Genomic DNA, 20,808 nt, shown 5'->3' with positions numbered 1-20,808 from the left:
TGCATCCCCTCGGCACGGGTCGCTTGACGCCTTGGGATTAGGGGTTAGGGACGATGGTCCCGGTCTAACTCGCAGTGGCCATGGGGAGGGGTCGTCAAGCCCTTGGACAAAGTCCCTGCTGCCCCTGACCAAACGGTTCTGGGCAGAAGCTGTATGTACTGCTGTATACCTAATAAATAGATCACCTACGAAAGGAGTCACTGTTACGCCAGAGGAGAAGCTTACTCAAGTTCGTCCGGATGTATTACATTTGCGAGCGTTCGGTGCAAAAGCGTAGAAATCTCAAGCATGTTTGTTCGTTGGATATGCAACAAATTCCAAGGGCTATCGGTTGTATGATCCGCAGACTGGTAAAATTTTCATAAATAGAGACGTAATTATCCTAGATGAACGTATGGGCAGTAGTGATCAGGTGAAGTGATAGCAGTCGAAGCAAATCAAATTATTGACTGAATATGCAAAAGATGCGGATTCGAATACTGAAACGGAGATTGAGAAGACGATGAAAGTATGGATGGCTATGAATCAACCGTTGGGTAATTTGATGCTACTGTTATCAACAATGCGCTCCCTCCGCAAATTTCAGTGCCACCAATAGAACGTGTGGTAAAGCGCAGCACGAGGGAGCGCCGACCCCTAGGTATTTTGATCATGAGTATGAGGTAACCTACAGTGCCTTCTCTCAGAAACTTGCTACTTCACAGAACAGTTCTAAATTTCGTCGTCGCACAGAAGCTTGGCAGTGTGATCAACGCATTAATGGTAGCAGACCTGGGCGCGCGCACGAGGTTCTCACCGAATTGGTAACACCCAGCACTTATTGTGAAGCGATGGCACAAGGTTGCAAAGAGCAATGGATAGACGCAATGAGAGTCGAGTATGAAGCACTAATGCAGAATCTAACGTGGATTATGACAGAATTATCAGCAGGAAGAAAAGCGTTACGAAATAAATGGGTGTACAAAATCAAGATAAATTCGGATGGTTCCATTGAACGGTTTAAAGCAAGGCTGGTAATTAAGGGCTGCTTTCAGATTGAAGGTGTGGATTATACCGTGTGCCGCTCAAAGCGCACACGCACAAGTCCTGGTGTTAGGTGGGACGCTAAACAGCCCTGACACGACGGCCCTCCGACGAGACAGGAGGTTTGCGCATGCCCAATAAGCCGCCTTTAAAAACAACCATTACGAACGACATAGAAGATAATACGACTCGATACAATCGGCAACGACCAAGGCGACGAATAAAGGATCACGATTGGAAGCTTGGAACATGGAACTGCAAGTCGCTAGGCTTCGCAGGTTGCGACAGGATAATCTAAGCTGAATTACATCCCCGCAACTTCGATATCGTAGCGCTGCAGGAAATCTGATGGACAGGACAGAAAGTGTAGAAAAGCGGGCATCGAGCGGCTACCTTCTACCAAAGCTGTGGCACCACCAACGAGCTGGGAACCGGCATCATAGTACTGGGAAAAATGCGCCAACGCGTGATTGGGTGGCAGCCAATCAATGCAAGGATGTGCAAGCTGAGGATAAAAGGCCGATTCTTCAACTATAGCATCATCAACGTGCACTGCCCACACGAAGGGAGATCCGACGACGAGAAAGAAGCGTTCTATGCGCAGCTGGAGCAGACATACGATGGATGCCCACTGCGGGACGTCAAAATCGTCATCGGTGACATGAACGCTCAGGTAGGAAGGGAGGAAATGTATAGACCAGTCATCGGACCGGACAGTCTGCATACCGTATCGAACGACAACGGCCAACGATGCAAAAACTTTGCAGCCTCCCGCGGAATGGTAGTCCGAAGCACTTTCATTCCCCGCAAGAATATCTACAAGGCCACATGGAAATCACCTAATCAAGTAACGGAAAACCAAATCGACCACGTTCTAATCTACGGTAAATTCTTCTCCGACATCCCAAACGTACGTACTTACCGCAGTGCGAATATTGAATCCGACCACTACCTCGTTGCAGTATGTCTGCGCTCAACTCTCGACGGTGTACAACACGCGTCGGAGTCGTTCTACTACTTTTCTTCTTCATTGGTATTACATCCCCCACTGGGACATTGCCGCCTCGTAGCTTAGGGCGATGGCATACTGATGCGTCGAGCGATGCGGAGCGCGCCTTAGCACTCGTAAAGCAGAATATCAGCAAAAGAAATTCTTTTGTCTTGGGCGCGTTCGCGCACGCACACGCGTGAGTATGTCATCAGCCTTAGTGTTCATTAGGCACTTCTACAGTTATTAACTACGAGGTTTCTAAGCCAAGTTACCATTTCTGCATTCGTATATCATGAGGCTAACACGATGATACTTTTATGCCCAGGGAGACGACACAATCTCCAAACCGAAAATGGCCTAGACCGACGGGAATCGAACCCAGCTACAAAGCATGGTCTTGCTTTGTAGCCGGGCCTCTTACCGCACGGCTAAGGAGGGCCCCGCGGCTAAAGATTGGGCGGCTACAAGACGGTAGACTAGCCGAAGATTACGCGCAGCAGCTGGAAGTGGCACTCCCAACGGAAGAGCAACTAGACGCAGCATCTCTTGAAGATGGCTGGAGAGATATTCGATCCGCCATTGAAGGACCGCAACCGCTGCACTAGGCACGGTATCCCCGGATCAGAGAAACGACTGGTATGACGGCGAATGTGAGCAGTTAGTTGAGGAGAAGCATGTAGCATGGGCGAGGTTGCTGCAACATCGCACGAGGGCGAACGAGGCACGGTACAAACGGGCGCGGAACAGACAAAATTCGATTTTGTCAAATCTGAACAGATAACACTAAATCAACAATTTGACGCCACAATACACGGTTCGAGACCACATCTCTCCATTCTCGAAGGTTCCCAACGCGCCCCAAGTCGTTCTTTGCCTGGTCAGCGTACTACACTCACTGCGCTCCACGCCGTCTTGTACCTGCCGGATCGGAAGCGAACACCATCTTTGCAGGATTGCTGTCCGGCATTCTTGCCACATGCCTTGCCCATGCTGACAAAACTACAAAGGTTAGTGTCCATCGCCACCAGCGAGAACAATCTGGGCGAACTGCGCACCCAGAGAACAAGGGATCACCAATGAGACCTGGAGGAAGATAGAGGAGCGAAGAGAAGCCAAAGCCACGATATAGCGATCAAAAACTAGAGGAGCCAAAGTCTTACCCCGTCAACGATACTCGGCTCTTGAGAAGGAAGTAAAACGCTCATGTCGACGGGACAAGCAAGCGTGGGCAGACTCTCTGGCCGATGAAGGAAAGAGGGCCGCAGAAACCGGGGACATTCGCCTCCTCTACGATATCTCACGACGCTTAAGCGGGGCGAAGATGAATGCAACGATGCCTGTGAAAGACGCGAATGACATTCGCTCAACTACTGCATCGTTTATTTCATAATATCTGGGACACCGCAACTTTCCCGGTCGACTGGATGCAAGTTATCTTAGTGAAGGTACTCAAAAAGGGTGACCTGACTGTATGCAATAACTGGCGATGCATTATGTTGCTGTGTACCGTTATGAAAGCATCGTTATGCAAAATTATCCTAGCCCGGATTCAGGTCGATGCGACTCTCCGGCGGCAGCAGGCCGGATTTCGTGCCGGAAGATCATGTGTTGACCATGCTGTAACGCTCCGTATCATTCTGGAGCAGGTCAACGAATTCCTACGACTACGAAAAAACTTTCGACCGTCCTAATCACGAGAATATGTGGGGCGCCCTGAGACGCAAGGGGGTTTCTGAGAAAATCATCGGCCTCATCGAGGCACAGTATGAACAATGGGGTCTTGTATGGATGTATTCTATCGCCGTTACTGTTCCTCATCGTAATCGACAAGATTCTGCAATTGACCGTGAACCAAACCGCGGGCTGTTATGGCAGCATATAACCATGGACCACCTAAAAGGTTTCGAATTGGCTGATGACGATGACTCCTCGCGCAACGGCGCACAGAGGGACGAATCCTTAGAAAGAGGGTCAAAAGGTCATTTTTCAAAATGATGTATTCTATTTTTTAAATATTTTTCTCGCATTATACAGGTTATAAAACATTGTAAATTACTTTGGTTGAGTCAATTTGACGATATTGTGCCCATAGGGGTACCTTTGAAGTTGGCATGAAAACTGTTTTTAACACCATTGATAATAAATAAATATGAAGTATGATATCTTTGCAATATTTTTCAAATTTGTTATTCAATCATTTCAAACTCAATACATCTTCAAAGATAACATAATCAACTATCAATTGCATACATTGTATCACAAATTCATGAAATATTAACCCTTGGCTTATGGAGTTGAATTTGGGCTTATTTTAAAATTTACTCATTTCGTGGTGTTTTCATGTAGTCAGAAAACAATTTACCCATCATTACCCAGCGCTGAAAATCGCATGGCTACTACTTTACATTATTTATTTTCAAACTAAACGAAATTTAGGGCCCGCCAGGGCCCGCAGGTTTTTTCCGAGGCATTTGAAAATGACCTGTATGTATTTGTACTGAATGTATGTATTTGTACTGAATGCTACAATCACAACAATCGTTATGAAAGTAGTTTACAATGATAAAATTTCATCACTGTAAGTATAATAAACCCATTTGTTCTCATTTTAAGCCATATTTGTACGTTTGACCGTCTTTTTTTTTTCAATCCGTCCCACTGTGCGGCGCTCTGATATGCAGAGTAAGCTCAATGACCTTGCCGATCGCTTCTCTTTGGCAGGCTTAGTCATCAACGTTAGCAAAAACCAAATCGCTGGATGTAAACACGGTGACCCCTTCCAGTAGCCGGGCAACCAGTGGAGAATGTTGAAAGCTTCCAATATCTTGGTAGCCAAATGGCGTCAGACGGCGGTACCAAGATCAACATAAGCAAGCGCACGGATCAAGAAAGCAAGGGTTGCCTTTGCGAGTTTAAGAAATATCTGAAAAAAAAAAAGCAGATAACTGAACGCACTAAAATACGAATTTTCAACTCTAACGTGAAATCTGTGCTGTTATTCGTTAGCGAAACATGTTGTGGAAAACACTCGACGGCTGCAGGAGTTCATCAACAGATGCCTGCGGTATATAATTCGGGCCTGGTGGCCTTACAACTGGATGTAAACTGTAAACTGTAAACAAGCATTAGATTGGAACCCAGCGGGCCATCACAGCAAAGGCAGACCCAGAGGCTCATGGCGGCAAAGCCTCAATAAAGAAATAAAGAAGTCGACCGAAATCTAACCTGGCAACAGGATAAAGCGATAGCTGGACAACGCTCAGGATGGAGATCTTTCAAGTCGGCCCTTTGCACCGCCGAAGGTGTACAGGATCCATAAGTAAAGTAAGTAAGTTAGAACAGGAGAGAGTGTGATTGAGAGTGTGACAGCTTTTGGCTCTCCGTAATTCCTTTAAAAAGTCGCGTCAAAAGTGGTCCTGTTTGGGCAAAAATATCAAAAGTAGTGATTTAAAGTGCGTAGTACAAGCTGCATCTGGAATATTGAAACATAACGTAGTGTTTCATGCTGAAAATCGGTGCAGTAAAGTGCATTGGTTTCTATACAATAGTGTCTATTATAGAAGTATACTGCCCTTCTACGCATAGTTGTCCCATGTTAGTTTTTGTGGATTTTGACTTTTCACCACAGAGCAGTCTATTTTGATGTATACTTTTAGAAAACTCTAACAGATTTCGAACTTTGTTTGGAAAATCATTGAAAACAACATCAAGTCTATTTGTCCCATTGCTTAATTTCTACGCATAATTGTCTCGCGGTGATTAAATTCATCGTTATGGCGGATTCTGTAATTTTTTGAAGCAACACACATTGAAATAGCATTTTCTGTTCAGATCTTGCAATCTTAGCCTGTTGCACTGGTTTAATGGGGGCAATTTGAACAATACTCATTCTAAGCGACATAATCACTTCAACCACGTGGCAGGTTCACTTCCATAGATAAAGCATGTGGAAACGTAAGTCAATCGCAGTAGTCATTCACGAAATCATGCATTGAACGGGGCTGATATGCGTAGAAACCATAAAACAAATGCTCTATTTCTCGGCATAACTGTCCCGCCAAACTATTTTCATGATCGTTGTCGCAAATTCTATTTGTGAGTGAAAAATAAGAATGATTACAATAAAATTAAGGCTTCTGAATGGTTCTGTGATGTAATAATCTTATATTGCATTATGGTTATACGCCAGCAATGAAAATTAGTGTTCAATTTAAAATGCCATTTTCTCATTTGTCGTTTTTTGAATTTGGTACAAGCATGCGTAGAACGGCAGTATACAGGTGGCGGGAAAACGGGAAGAGTGAGCAGTGTGAAATAAAGCACCGACACATAAAGCGTGCTGAGTGATAGCAGTTATTGATATACCGCATGTACGAAGGTTTTGGTTAGTGCTATCGGGCCTCCATTACTTCTATACGTAGGACGGGATCTGCATCACTCAAACTTAGTGCACAGTGTGCGGAAAAAAAAATCTAATTAGAAGTAAAACAAGTGTAAGATAAAAAACAAAATCGAGACAAGATCTGAAATTACAGAAAGTGGTGCAGTGGTAAAAATGGGGTCACAAGAAGAAACCGTTCAAGATGCAACCATCATGAATATGGAAACAGATGAGGCTGATAATGAAGACTATTTCCTGAAAAGTGATTCGATGGATGATGTTGGTGGGGCAGGGTCGGTCTCATCTTCCATCCTGAACTCCAATGATGAAGACGATGGAATAAATGTTACCATCAAAGAAATTCGCAGTGATGTGCTTGATGATCTTCAAAACAAGCACAAACAGCTGCCGAAACCAAAGTTGAGTGGCGCAAAGAAAAAGCGGTTTAAAAAATTAATGTTAGATGGGCATGGGCGCGATGAAGCGTTATCGATGGTTCTACAACCAGCGACCGGGTCGACGCCCAAAAGACCAAGAAATATTACCATAAGCAACAACAGTGAGGGGAATCCAGTTCCCAAAAAGCAGAAAAAGCAACAACCCCACATATCCGTCAATATAAGCGTATGGAAAACATCAGGCGGGATCATCCAACGGCTGTTGCTGGTGATCAGCAACCGACTTACAGTGAAGTAACCAAATGGGTAAAGGTAGGAATTTTGCCAAAGGACTATCCGAGAACCCAGCTAACGATGAAGCAGATGTGCGTGGTACAGGAGGCCATCCTGAAGAAAGTGACACAACAGAGAAGAGAATGCTTCAAGCCAAAGTTCACTAACTGTTGGCAACGTACTGGACACTTGGTGATAAATTGCCAGGATACGGAAACTGCGGATTGGCTAGATACGGTGGTTCCTGCGTTTTCTTTATGGGAGGGCGCAGAGCTAACTGTAATTGATGCCGATGACATTCCAAGGTTGGACGTGATGATTGGCTTTTTCCCTCAAAGTGTTACTGACGACAATGACACGATTCGTGTTTTCATAGAAAGTCAAAACGACGGCTTAAACACTGACAAATGGAGAATCATTCAACGAAGAATTCTGTATGAAAAACACGTTAAATGGTTCTTCACGGTTGATGAGGCCTCCATGCAGCATTTCAAACAAAGCAATTTCCTCATCAACTACAAGTCTTGATCAACATTTGAAAAGGGCGTAACAGCCAAAATTTATTCCTTCTGATTCTTTGTCTACATATATAGCTATATATGGGGACGAAGAATCAGAAGGAATAAATTTTGGCTGTTACGCCCTTTTCAAATGTTGGTCTAGAAGTTTGGTCAAACAGCTCTACGCAAAAAAGGTATGTACAAACCTGACACAAATGAAGTGGTTGAATCGAGTGACGATCCAAAAAACAAGGAGCCTGCCAGTTGCATTCGTTCTAGGAACAAAAAGAATATTAATGTCCCGGACACGAGCGGAACAGATGGAAACTTGGTGATGGTAAGATCCTCGAATCCAAATATCTGATTTCCCTAAAAATCAGGAATGTATGAATACCACAAATTTACAGCTTCATTCTGGGACAACTGAGATCTTATGTCGCTCTGGGCCCTCGATGGGCCGGAAAACTTGCAAGAACTCAAATGACCAGAAACCGTCCGGTAAATCATCGGACTTTAAGTTCTCAGATCTTCCTATGGACCGGAATGTCTCTGGGCCATGAAAGGACCAAGACATTCCTGAGTCTTCGAAAAACCACAAATTTTGGCTTGAGAAAGTCCAGACTCACTCTGGGCCTTCAGAGGATCGGAAATTGTCCCGTATATCAACGGACTTAAACTTCTCAGGCCCCTACATGGACCAGAATGTCTCTGGACAATCAAAGGACCAAAACCTTCCCGGGTCTTCGAAAACCCAGAATAAATTTGGGCCTACAAAAGGACAAACTCATTCTGGGTCTTCAAAAGACCAGAAATTGACTGGAATTCAAAAAATTCAAAAACGTCTTGGGCCTTGAAAAAAAGACCAGATGTACTTAAGAGACAAATAACCGAAAAGGAGTGGATGGTAAGTCCTTTATGAAAGTTGTAACCCGCAAAAAAAATAAATAAATAAATAAATAAAAATAATATAAGTAATGAAGAATACAATAAAGTTCATTCAAATAAACCTGCATCACGCCAAAGGAGCAACTGCAGTCCTTTGCCGAAGAATCATCAAAGACAATGTCGATGTAGCGCTTATACAAGAACCTTGGGCTAATAAGAACAAAGTTCTTGGATTCGCTACGCAGACATGCAAACTCATTTACGATGCGAAATGTCTTAAACCTCGTACAGCTATCGCAATAAAAGGAGGGATTAAATTCATTCCAATTTCACAATTCATTACTAAGGACTTGGTTGCAATTCAGATGGAGATTCCGACCACTCGGGGAAAAACAGAAGCTTATATCGCCTCAGCCTACTTCCCTGGGGACGTGGACACTGTACCTCCTCCAGAATTGACAGAGTTTATCTCGTTCTGTAAAATACATAATAAACACTTTATTGTTGGTTGTGATGCAAATTCCCACCATATAATCTGGGGAAGCACCGACATTAATAAAAAAGGTGAAGACCTTTTTGAGTACATATCTTCGAATAATATCGATTTATGTAATAAAGGGGATCAACCTACATTTGTAACGAGAGTTAGACAGGAAGTATTGGACTTAACAATCTGTAGTCCAATGCTTTCAACAAAAATAGAAAACTGGCATGTATCGGAGGAAGAATCATTATCCGACCACAAACACATTGTGTTTGATTATAATGCTGGAGAAATAATCAAAGTGAGCTACAGAAATCCTAGGAATACCAACTGGGAAAGATATAATGAAAAGTTACAATCTGAAAACATAAATTTGAGCGATCCGATTGAATCCGTAAGACAACTTGACAATATTGCAGAAAATATTACTGAAAATATTAGAAATGCTTATATGAGTAGCTGTCCAATCAAGAAAGAATTCTCAACTAGAGATGTTCCTTGGTGGAACAGAACCTTGAATAAGCTAAGGAAAAAATCTCGACGGCTTTTCAACAGAGCAAAAACTTCTGGTGAATGGAACTAGTACAAGGAAGCTCTTTCAATGTACAACAAAGAAATCAAAAAGAAAAACATGGAGATTTTATTGTGAAAACATGGAAAAAACTTTCGGAGACGAGCCAGCCTCGGGCTGAAAGTCTCCTTAATAAAGACACAAAAAAAAAAAATGGAAAAAACTTCAGATGTAGCAAAACTACAGAAAGTACTTTCAAAAGATCATTCTAATGGTCTGAGAAACGTTAAGAAAGCAAACGGTAAGTTTACTGTTAACTCAGAAGAAACTCTTGAAATTATGATGGAAACTCATTTCCCTGGTTCAAATTTAATTCAAAGTGAAGATAGAATAAGTGAAGAAACTGATGAAAACTTTTGTCCAAATGGGACTATAAGTAACAATTCAGCTGTACGTAACACTATCTTCACACGGTCTAAAGTTGAGTGGGCAATGAACTCCTTCGACCCTTTCAAATCTCCAGGGAGGGATGGTATTTTTCCTGCACTTCTTCAGAAGGGCGGAGAAGTACTACTTGATTCTCTCACCAATGTATTTAAAGCTAGTCTAGTACGGTGTCAGGCCATTAGGCCGAAGGCCATTTGGCCGAAGGTCATTAGGCCGAATGGTCATTAGGACGAACGGTCATTAGGCCGAATGGCCATTAGGCCGAATAGGCAAGAAGAAGCAAGAAGTGAAAAATGAGAAGTTCTTTTTTCACATTACCCCTTCTTCCTTCTCCCTTCTTACATTTTCCTTCTTCTTTCTTCCTTCTTCTTTCTTCTCTCTCCCTTCTCGCTTATTACTTATTCCTTCTTCTTTATTCCCTTTTCTTTCTTCCTTTTTCCTTATTCCTTCTTCCTTCTTCCTTTTCCTTTTTTCCTTCCTTATTTCTTCTTCTTTCTTTCATCTTCTCTCTTCTTTCTACCATCACTTCTTCCTTCTTCTTTATTCTTTCTTCTTTCTTCCGTTTTCTTCCTTCTTCTTTATTCCTTCTGCCTTCTTTCTTCTTCCTTCTTTTTTTTCTTCTGCCTTCTTCCTTCTTCCTCCTTCCCTCATCCTTCTTCCTTCTTCTTTCTTCTTTCTTCCCACTTCCTTCTTCTCTCTTCCATCTTCCTTCTCCCTTCTTCCTTCTTCCTTCTTATTTCTGCTTTCTTCATCTTTATCCCTTCTTCCTTCTTCCTTCATCCTAATTCCTTCTTCCTTCTTCCTACTTCCTTCTTACTTCTTCGTTCTTCGTTCTTCGATCTTCCTTCTTCCTTCTTTCTTCCTTATTCCTTCTTCCTTCTTCCTTCATCCTTCTTCCTTATTCTTTCTTCCTTCTTCTTTCTTCTTTCTTCCTTCTTCCTTCTTCTTTTTTCTTTCTTCCTTCTTCCTTCTTCCTCCTTCCTCCTCCCTTCTTCCTTCTTCCTTCTTTTTTTTTCTTCTTCCTTCTCCCGTCTTCCTTCTTCTTTTTTCCTTCTTCCTTCTACCTTCTTCCTCATTACTCCTTCCTTCTTCCTTCTTCATTCTCCTTTCTTCCTTCTTCCTTTCTCCTTCTTCTTTCTTCATTCTTCCTTCTTCTTTTTTCCGTCTTCCTTATTCCTTTTTCCTTCTTCCTTTCTCCTTCTTCTTTCTTATTTTTTCTTCTTCCTTATTTCTTCATCCATCTTTCTTCTTCCCTATTCCTTCTTCTTTATTCTTTCTTCCGTTTTCTTCCTTCTTGTTTCTTTCTTCCTTCTTGTTTCTTTCTTCCTTCTTCCTTCTTCTTTTTATTTTCTTCCTTCTTCCTCCTTCCTTCTTCCTTTTTCTTTCTTCCTTTTCCTTCTTCTTTTTTCCTTCTTCCTTCTTCCGTCTTCTGGCTGCCTTCTTCCTCCTTTTTCCTTCTTCCTCTTTTTTCCTTCTTCCTTTCTACTACTTCCTCATCGCGCAAAACTCACTTCTCGCTCCCCAGTTCTCATTCGGCCTAATGGCCATTCGGCCTAATGACCGTTCGGCCTAATGACCATTCGGCCTAATGGCCTTCGGCCTAACGGCCTTCGGCCTAATGACCCAGCATCGTCTAGCACTTGGCCATATACCAAAAATATGGTCCCAAGTTCGAGTTGTCTTTATTCCAAAAGCAGGAAAAAGAGACAAAACAAATGCAAAATCATACAGGCCAATAAGCCTTACATCGGTTAGCATAGCATAGCATAGCATATGTGATTGTACAAATCGTGGGTGGCTATACAATGCTCAATTGAGCAATCTACTGTATATTGTCGTAAATTGGTACTTGGGATTAGTACCTTTTCCTATACAGTAGCAGTTGTATACCTGGCCACGTCCTTACAATCACGGAAGGAAGGGAAGGAATGTTAGTTCAACATCTACTAGTGAAGATGCAGGGAACCCATACTACCTTCATAGATGTCTCGGGAAGGAAAATTTGTGTTAGTGGGAAAGGTGAATAATAGGGAGCTCTATTCGACAATATAGAGCGTTTGTCAATAACAGTATATGCTGTAAAAATAATAAAATATGTTCATCAATTTACTTACGAACCGTTTTAAGGAAAAACAAAACAAAACACAAAATTTCGGCAAATCGCGCGATCGTTCCGCCGTCCGAAACAAGAGCCAACTCGCACTGCACTAATTAACTTTATTACCGACCGCGCAATGCAAAACACAAAATTTCGGCAAATCGCGTGATCGTTCTGCCGTCCGAAACAAGAGCCAACTCGCACTGAGCTAATTAACTTTATTACCGGCCGCGCAATGCAAAACACAAAATTTCGGCAAATCGCGCGATCGTTCCGCCGTCCGAAACAAGAGCCAACTCGCACTGCACTAATTAACTTTATTACCGGCGCGCAATGCCAGGCCAATAAGCCTTACATCGGTTATGCTGAAAATAATGGAAAAAATAATTGACGAATATATAAAATCAAAATATCTTAAAACAAACCCCCTAAGCAGACATCAGTTTGCCTATCAAGCAAAAAAATCTACTGTCACAGCTTTGCACAAACTTCAAAAATAGAAAGCGCCTTCAACGCCAAGGAAATTGCCCTTGTAGCATTTCTCGATGTAGAGGGCGCATTTGATAATGCTTCTTATAAATCTATGAAAAAATCGATGGAAAAAATGAACTTTGAAAAGATAATTATAGTCTGGAGTATGGAAATGCTGAATAATAGAAAAGTATATGCCGAATTGGGAGACTCAATTATAAAAATCAAGACCACTAAAGGTTGTCCGCAGGGAGGTGTATTATCTCCTTTGTTATGGTCTCTCATAGTTGATGATCTTCTAAACAAACTAGTAGAACAAGGTTTCGACTTTATTGGTTTTGCTGATGACGTTGTCATAATAGTTCGAGGAAAATTTGATTCGATAATCTCTGAAAGAATGCAAGCTGCATTGAACTGCACTTTGCAATGGTGCTTTAACGAAGGCTTAAATATAAATTCTGCAAAAACTGTTTTAGTTCCATTCATTTGTAGAAAAAAGTTTACGCCAAAAAGCTTGACAATTGACACAACAACTCTAAAATATTCTTCAAGTGTTAAATACCTGGGCGTCATCTTAGATGATAAACTTAATTGGAACTTACACATAGAACACGTAGTTAACAGAGCTACAAACGCTCTATGGATAAGTAATAAAACGTATGGAAAGAAATGGGGACTTAAACCTAAAATGATTCATTGGATATATATGGTTATTGTACGACCCAGAATAGTATACGCATCATTAGTTTGGTGGCCGAAGATAAACCAAAAAACGACACAATACAAATTGGACAAAATACAACGTTTGGCTTGTAGGGCCATAACAGGTGCAATGCATAGTAAACCATCGAGAGCATTAGATAGAAGCAGCTCTTTATAAGCTACCATTGCATCAATACGTGCGAATGGAAGCTGAAAAATGTGCACTAAGATTACGAAGATGTAACGAGTTTTTAGATGGCAATCTTTTAGGACATCTTAGTATACTGAGAGATTTTCCTATTAATCCAAACGTAGTAATGAACGAAGACTGGATGGAAAAGAGGCTGAACCTAGATATACCATACAAAGTAGTTCAAACAGACCGCCAAATATGGGAATTAGGGGAACCAAATATTCCACCAGGACCGATTAAGTTCTACACAGATGGATCAAAAATGAATGACAGTACTGGAGCAGGAATCACAGGCCCAGGACTAAATTTATCAATACCAATGGGCTAGTGGACTACTGTTTTCCTTGCAGAAATATATGCAATCTTAGAATGCACATTCGTATGCTTGCAAAGAAAACACAGACATGCCCGGATTTGTATATTTTCAGATAGCCAGGCCGCTCTAAATGCATTAAAATCATTCAAATGCCAGTCTAAATTGGTTTGGCAATGCATAAAATTGTTGAAACAACTAGCTATTTCAAACCAAAAGCATCTGTACTGGGTGCCGGGACATTGTGGCATCGAAGAAAATGAAAAAGCGGATACCGGAGTACCTCAAGTTGGCGTCTTGAGTACCTCACAAAATTTTCAATATGGGCCAGTGATGAGTATAAATGAATACTGGATGAAACCTGTGGAGAACTATGACGTGAGCCATCACGCATGGATTGGGAAGTCGGAGGTCGCACTGTTTGAGACGGTTCCATAAAAATCTATACGGATGGTTCAAAAATTGGAACAAAAACGGGAGCAGGAATATTCGGTCCTGGGATAGCGATCTCAGTGGCAATGGGAAACTATCCAACGGTGTTCCAAGCTATAATGCAATGTACTAATGTATGCCTAGAGAGGAAATATAGATATGCAAATATTTGTATTTTTACGGATAGTCAAGAGGCATTTAAAGCATTGAGTAGCTTTAAATGCACGTCAAAACTTGACTGGGAATGCATTCTTTCTTTGCGAAAGGTGAAAAAAGGGCCCAATTTTCATGACCGTAGAAGACTACCGGTCTTATGAGCGTCTTGTACATGACACATTTGGTGCGGGTGTGAACCTTTTCTGGCCGTAAGTTTCTTCTGAAGCCGGAAGTAGACCCAACATCCACAGATGATGCGCTTTCGTATTGTACGACTAACATCATTATCAGCCGTTAGCAAGGATCCAAGGTAGACGACTTCATCGACCACCTCTAAAGTTTCCCCGTCTATCGTAACATGTACCTAACGCTGGCATGTACCTGCCATAAGTCCATCTTTTATTGCTTCGCGTTTCACGCGGGCTTACTGTTCTGCCACCTTTGCAAATGTTTGGCCGACAATTTCCATGTCATCTGCGAAGCAAATAAATTGACTGGATCTGTACCCCGGCTCTCCGGGGTGACACCTTCTAGCGCAATGTTGAGCAGCAGGCACGAAAGTCCATCACCTTGTCTAGAGAATGAACTAGAGTGTTCATCCGGAATCTTCCCACAGTTTTGCACACCATCCACCGTTGCTTTGCCACGTCTTACAGGCAGTTAAGACGGAGGTGATTTTTGCTATTTATAGATCGTGTTCACCTCTGCTTCTCCACGAAAATCACAGAAAGAAAACGGTACAAATAATACGTTCCGCGTCCTATGGACTGGACACTCTTCGTGGTAGGTGGTGCCATACTTCTGGGTAAAATGTTGTACCACTATACTCGCCTTGTGTCTCATGATGGCGCCTCAAAGCGTGAAACTATATCCTGCCGGTCTGCCACTTCTTCGCGTCGGAACCTTACATTGCTTCCGGTGTTAGAGGATCATAGGGCAAATCGGGACACTTTCAGGCCTTGGCGCTTGGCACTGGGAACGAATCGGTCCCACTGTATTGGTGGGCATATATCTACGCCTCAATAACTCGCGTGACATGGATGGACATGAAGATTATCGCGGGGAGAGTGCATTGATCGTTACGTCACCTGTCCCGTTTGAACGTTGAAAAAAATCTTTATCACCGCTTGTTTCAATTAGCGAAAAATATTTCACATCTAAAGCAGATTCGCCTAACAGCTATAGACTCGATTTCTTCATCACCGACTTCTTGAACAGGCGTATACGATCCCTATACTAAAGCCGTGATCACCGGATCATAATCCAGGTTATCGGACCAATTGCCACGGTTTATCAGCTTACGTTTTAGGTACTTCATACCTGGATGAATAAGACACCAGTCCCAAGTCGAAGTATTCTGTTTGACAATTGGCCGGGATTCTACCAAATCACACCAAGCGCCGATAAAAAATTTCCAATTTTTTGCCAAAGTTTTCGTGTGACAGAATTTATTGATCATAAATTGCATCGGACTTCGCTCAACGCCATAACAACAAATGTACGCATGAATTATCATGAAATACTTTACCTTCTCCTTTTGCGAAAAAAATATCACAAGTCAGTCAAAAAGCCGCTTGGTGCGGTTTGGCTGAACCCCGACCAATTGTTAGGGAAGTAAAAATTCATTTTAACAAACTAAAGCCTCGACATCTTTTGACTGGTTTGCATCGGACTGGACGCAAACAATTTCAAATCGAACAAATTTCCCCGCCTCACAATACGTTTATTGAGTAAAACATTAATCACGAAACGCATTTGTTCTACTTTCAGTTCTATTCGTCATTTGCTCACCCGGAGCAACTAATCCAGCAAGCTGCAGCCACAAACGATGAACATGACCGCGACGGACAATACGATCCGCTTCAGCGACCACACACTGGACAAAGCGACCAAGGCCAAAGTGACACTGGAGAACTACTACAGCAACTTGATCACGCAGCATGGCGAGCGGAAACAGCGGCAAGCCAAGCTGGAGGCCTCCCTCAAGGACGAAGCCCTGTCGGAATCACAGCGCCAGGAAAAGCGAATGCAGCACGCCCAGAAGGAAACGGAATTCCTGCGGCTCAAGCGGTCCCGCCTGGGGGTCGAAGATTTTGAAGCACTGAAGGTGATAGGACGAGGGGCGTTCGGTGAGGTGCGGTTAGTGCAGAAGAAGGACACCGGTCATGTGTACGCCATGAAGGTGCTGAGGAAAGCGGACATGCTGGAGAAGGAACAGGTGGCGCATGTGCGGGCGGAGCGGGATGTCCTAGTCGAAGCCGATCATCAGTGGGTGGTCAAGATGTATTATAGTTTTCAGGTTTGTTGGATATTTAAGGATGATTGGAGGTGATGGTAACTAATAAAGCGTTGTTATTTCCAGGATTCGGTCAATCTATACTTGATTATGGAGTTTCTACCAGGTGGGGACATGATGACGTTGCTGATGAAGAAGGATACATTGTCGGAAGAATGTACACAGTTCTATATCGCCGAAACGGCACTTGCGATCGATTCTATCCACCGGCTTGGATTCATTCATCGTGATATCAAACCCGACAACTTGCTGCTGGATGCCCGCGGTCATTTGAAGCTTTCCGATTTTGGACTGTGCACCGGTTTGAAGAAATCTCACCGCACCGATTTCTATCGGGATCTGTCGCAGGCCAAACCGTCCGACTTTATCGGCACGTGTGCGAGCCCGATGGATTCGAAAAGGCGGGCGGAAAGCTGGAAACGGAATCGACGGGCACTGGCCTACAGTACGGTGGGAACACCCGATTACATCGCTCCGGAAGTGTTCCTGCAGACGGGTTACGGACCGGCCTGCGATTGGTGGTCGCTGGGGGTCATCATGTACGAAATGTTGATGGGCTATCCGCCGTTCTGTTCGGACAATCCGCAGGACACCTACCGGAAGGTCATGAACTGGCGAGAGACCCTCATCTTCCCACCGGAGACTCCGATTTCCGAGGAAGCGCGGGATACGATTGTTAAATTTTGCTGTGAGGCTGAGAGGAGGTAAGTTCAGATGTTATTGATTTTTTCAATATTGTGTATTATTGAAGGGAAAATCATTCTCAAATCTCAATTATTGAAAAAAAAATGTGAAATAGTAGAATTTGTCGAAAATTCTCTGTGTGGAAACTAAGTACTGAGAAATGAGAAGTGAGAACTGGTAAGATGTGAGCAGTAACAAGTGAGAAGTGAGAAATGAGATGTTTGAATTTATTAAAGTATTAAAAAGTGCGAAATAAGAAATGAGAAGGGAGTGGTCAGAAGTGAGATATTATAGGTGACTAGTAAGTGAGTTATTGTTGCGGACCAAGCAATCGTTGGTCACTAAGGGTGACTACCAGTTGTCTATACCAACTAATAGCTACGGACTATTTTTTATTCCAATTCAAACCGTTAATCCTAAGGCCGATAACATACTCACGCGTGTGCGTGATTTTCTCTTGCTGATATTCTGCTTTACGAGTGCTTGGACGCGCTCCGCGTCAGTATGTCATCGCCCTAACACACTTTTAAAATAAAGAGCTGTTCCAAGTTTCAGAAGTTCGGTCTTTTCTTGACTGCAAAGTTCTACGGACGTCAATAGGTTATGGGCGACAGCAACAAAGAAGTGACCGTTCACGGAATTACTCAGTTCTCTAGAGCTGGTTACGATAGCTGGAAGATCCGTGTTCAAGTGTATCTCGAAGCCTCGAAGGTGTGGAACGCTGGGGTGAAGGATGTTCCAGCGGCTGATGTAGCTGTGAAGTTCAAGGAAATGGACTGTAAGACGAAAATCCTGCTGGTGAACTTGGTGTCGGGCGAGTACTTGGGATGTATCCGAGAAAAGACTACGACCAAACAAATGTGGAAGGTTCTTGAAGATACGTTTGCCAAGAAGTCGGCCGGAAAGCAAACGGTAATTAGGAAGCAGGTCTTCAACTGAAGAAAGGGACATCATTTCGTTTCCACGTCTAGGAATTGATTTTGAAGATACGTTTGACCCAGTAGCCAAGCTGCCAACGGTTCGTGTGGTGTTAGCTGTCGCCATCAATCAGGGCTTTCATATACACCAGATTTCAAGACGGCTTTTATCCATGGTGGAAAAACTACATGGAAGTACCCCAAGACGTAGAAGAAAAACGAAGTCCGATGCAGAAGACCGCAAATCCGATACGGGATTTCTGTTCAAAGTTTTTGGATCAACAGCATCCTGGGCTAGTCGCAAACAAACTACAGTTTCCGTGTTATCAAGCGAAGCCGAATATGTTGTACTGAGCGCAGCTGTGTCTGAAGCAATATGGTTAGCTGGACTTCTGGAAGACCTCAACTGCAAGGCACCGTCGGATAATAGAGGGTGTATAGGACTGGACAAGAATGCTGAATCAAATCGAATCAAACACATTGATATCAAGCATCATTTTATCAAGGATCACGTGGCTGCCGGGAACATCAAACTAGAATCAATGACTACCACCGAGCAGCAAGCAGACCTATTCACCAAATCATTAGACGTTGGACGATTCCAGCTTCTTCGCAATAAAATTTGAGTTCCGGATGGAGAAGGGGTTTTGCGGATCAAGCAATCGTTGGTCACTAAGGGTGACTACCAGTTGTTTATACCAACTAATAACTACTGACTATGAACCTATTCAAACCGTTAATCTTAACACACGTTTAAAATAAAGAGCTGTTCCAAGTTAGAGAAGTTCGCTATTTTCTTGACTGCAAAGTTCTGCGGACGTTAATAGTTATGAAAAAAAAACAGAAGTGAGAAATGTCAATTGAGGAGTGAGTATCGAGGAGTTGAGAAGTGAGTGGTGAATGAGCCCGAAGGAAGAAAGTAAGAAAAACTGAGAAAAAAAGCGAAAAGGAGCAGAAAAACGGAAACAGGAATAAGGAAGAAGAAGGCAGAAGAGAAGAGGAAAAAAAGAGAGAGAAAATACAAAGAAAGAGGCAATGAATAAGGATTGTCGAAATCTGCTTCGACTAGGGATCTACCGAACTGACAGGGAATTCTTCCGAATTTGTAAGCTCCAGAGCAATCTGTATTTCACAGCTCTTTATTTGGGAGTTTATAAATTTCCTGCATTGTGTTATACAAATGAAAATATATACGCTCTTAATACTAGTATTTAGGTAACATAAGTATAAGTGATCCGTCACCGAGGTCGTTATGAGCACCTCTGTTTTAATTAAAGGTTTGATAAACTTACGTTTAGTATGCCTGTATGGTAGCTTCGGTAGCTTGGTCGATTCAAGAGAGGGAATACTGTAAATATATTTTCTTTAAGGAACATAAGTTGATACTCGCCTAGTTCATGACTTACCGGGTTCAGTGCATGGGTTCAAAAATTCAGGTTAGCCCGGAGTCGATCGATGTGATCAATAGATATAGTTGTATCTTCTAATATTATTAATCAATTAGGTTTTAAGTTATAATTTTAAGTAGTTGTAAATTACCTTTAGTTTAGTAGTAATTCACTAGAATAATAATAGTTCACAATATAGACAATATGCGTAGATATTTAGAATTTAGAGTATTACGGAGAAAAAGAAAAATTTGGATAGCTTCGCGGAAATAACGCGCAGAAGGCAATCCCCGCATAGAACAAATCATGCATAGTGTGCGTTGAACTGAACATGATACCAAAACAACTGTCATGAAGCCTAGTCATGAAGTACATAACATTTAAGGACTGATCATCAGCATCCTGTCGGTGTCAACTAACCCGAAGTGTATAGGACTGGTCCCTAATATGTAGTGGCTCAGTGCTCAAGCCAGCTAATCAAAGAAATATCAAATTTAAAAAAATGTGTTCATAATGATTGGTTTTATCGGCGGCTATTTGAATCTGGGCAGCCGTTCTTTCTTACTGGGAGGCCATCGTGTCGGGTCTATTAAGAGTCCCACGATCCAAGCACCATGATTTGGACCAGTGCGCTTTGAACGGAAAACGACCGTTCTGGTAGATCCTCCCCCTGCTGATACAAGCAGCTTTTCATCGAAAATTACAAGAGCTCTCTGTTAAAACCTAACCACGTCCTAGGCAAGTTCCACAACTCGCAGCGGCTAAGGAAAGGATTGTTGAGCATCTCGGTCATAGTCCTTCGTCTTTGTTTTTCATTGACTTGAATATAGAAATGTCATAGATATAAATATAAACAAGGCATCAAAAATTTAGCATTAGCTCACTTTGATACAAAACCCGGAAAATATTCATTAGAGGCGCTTTGAAATTTCCAGGACTCCCAATTTTTCTTGCAATGCGTAATATAATTATAGAGCTTATAAACGTGTTCTTTCCAATTAGATTGTCTTCTGTTTTACTCACGGTTAGTGACAGGCGGAAGGCCTGTCACTCCTGTTCAGTGTGCCCATCAACGACAGGCTGCTGATGCGGATTCTGCAACGGGTGCGTGTTGTTCAATAGGGTTGACAACACTCCCCCCGAGTACACTAGCGTTTAGGTTGGTTTACTTCCACCGCACCCAACATCCAGGACTGCTAGCTTGGTTACAAGTCGAACGTAGACCCCGGCGGATGTCCTTACAGTGGCTGAGCGAATTTCTCCAT

At 42.6% G+C, this 20,808-nt stretch overlaps 1 protein-coding gene across 1 annotated transcript in view; it reads left to right on the top strand.

Moving 5' to 3' along the window:
* The window catches only part of LOC134210609 (serine/threonine-protein kinase tricornered), a 33,011-nt gene that overhangs the window by 5,139 nt on the left and 7,064 nt on the right, over positions 1–20,808 (top strand). The window contains exons 2-3 of the mRNA XM_062686743.1: positions 16,029–16,557; positions 16,621–17,258. Coding sequence (XP_062542727.1) covers positions 16,087–16,557; positions 16,621–17,258 — 1,109 coding nt within the window. The 5' untranslated portion in view covers positions 16,029–16,086. The remainder of the gene's footprint in view (positions 1–16,028; positions 16,558–16,620; positions 17,259–20,808) is intronic.

Source organism: Armigeres subalbatus, chromosome 2 (assembly GCF_024139115.2).
Source record: "Armigeres subalbatus isolate Guangzhou_Male chromosome 2, GZ_Asu_2, whole genome shotgun sequence".
NCBI lineage: Eukaryota > Metazoa > Arthropoda > Insecta > Diptera > Culicidae > Armigeres > Armigeres subalbatus.
This window is presented reverse-complemented; position numbering and strand designations above follow the sequence as displayed.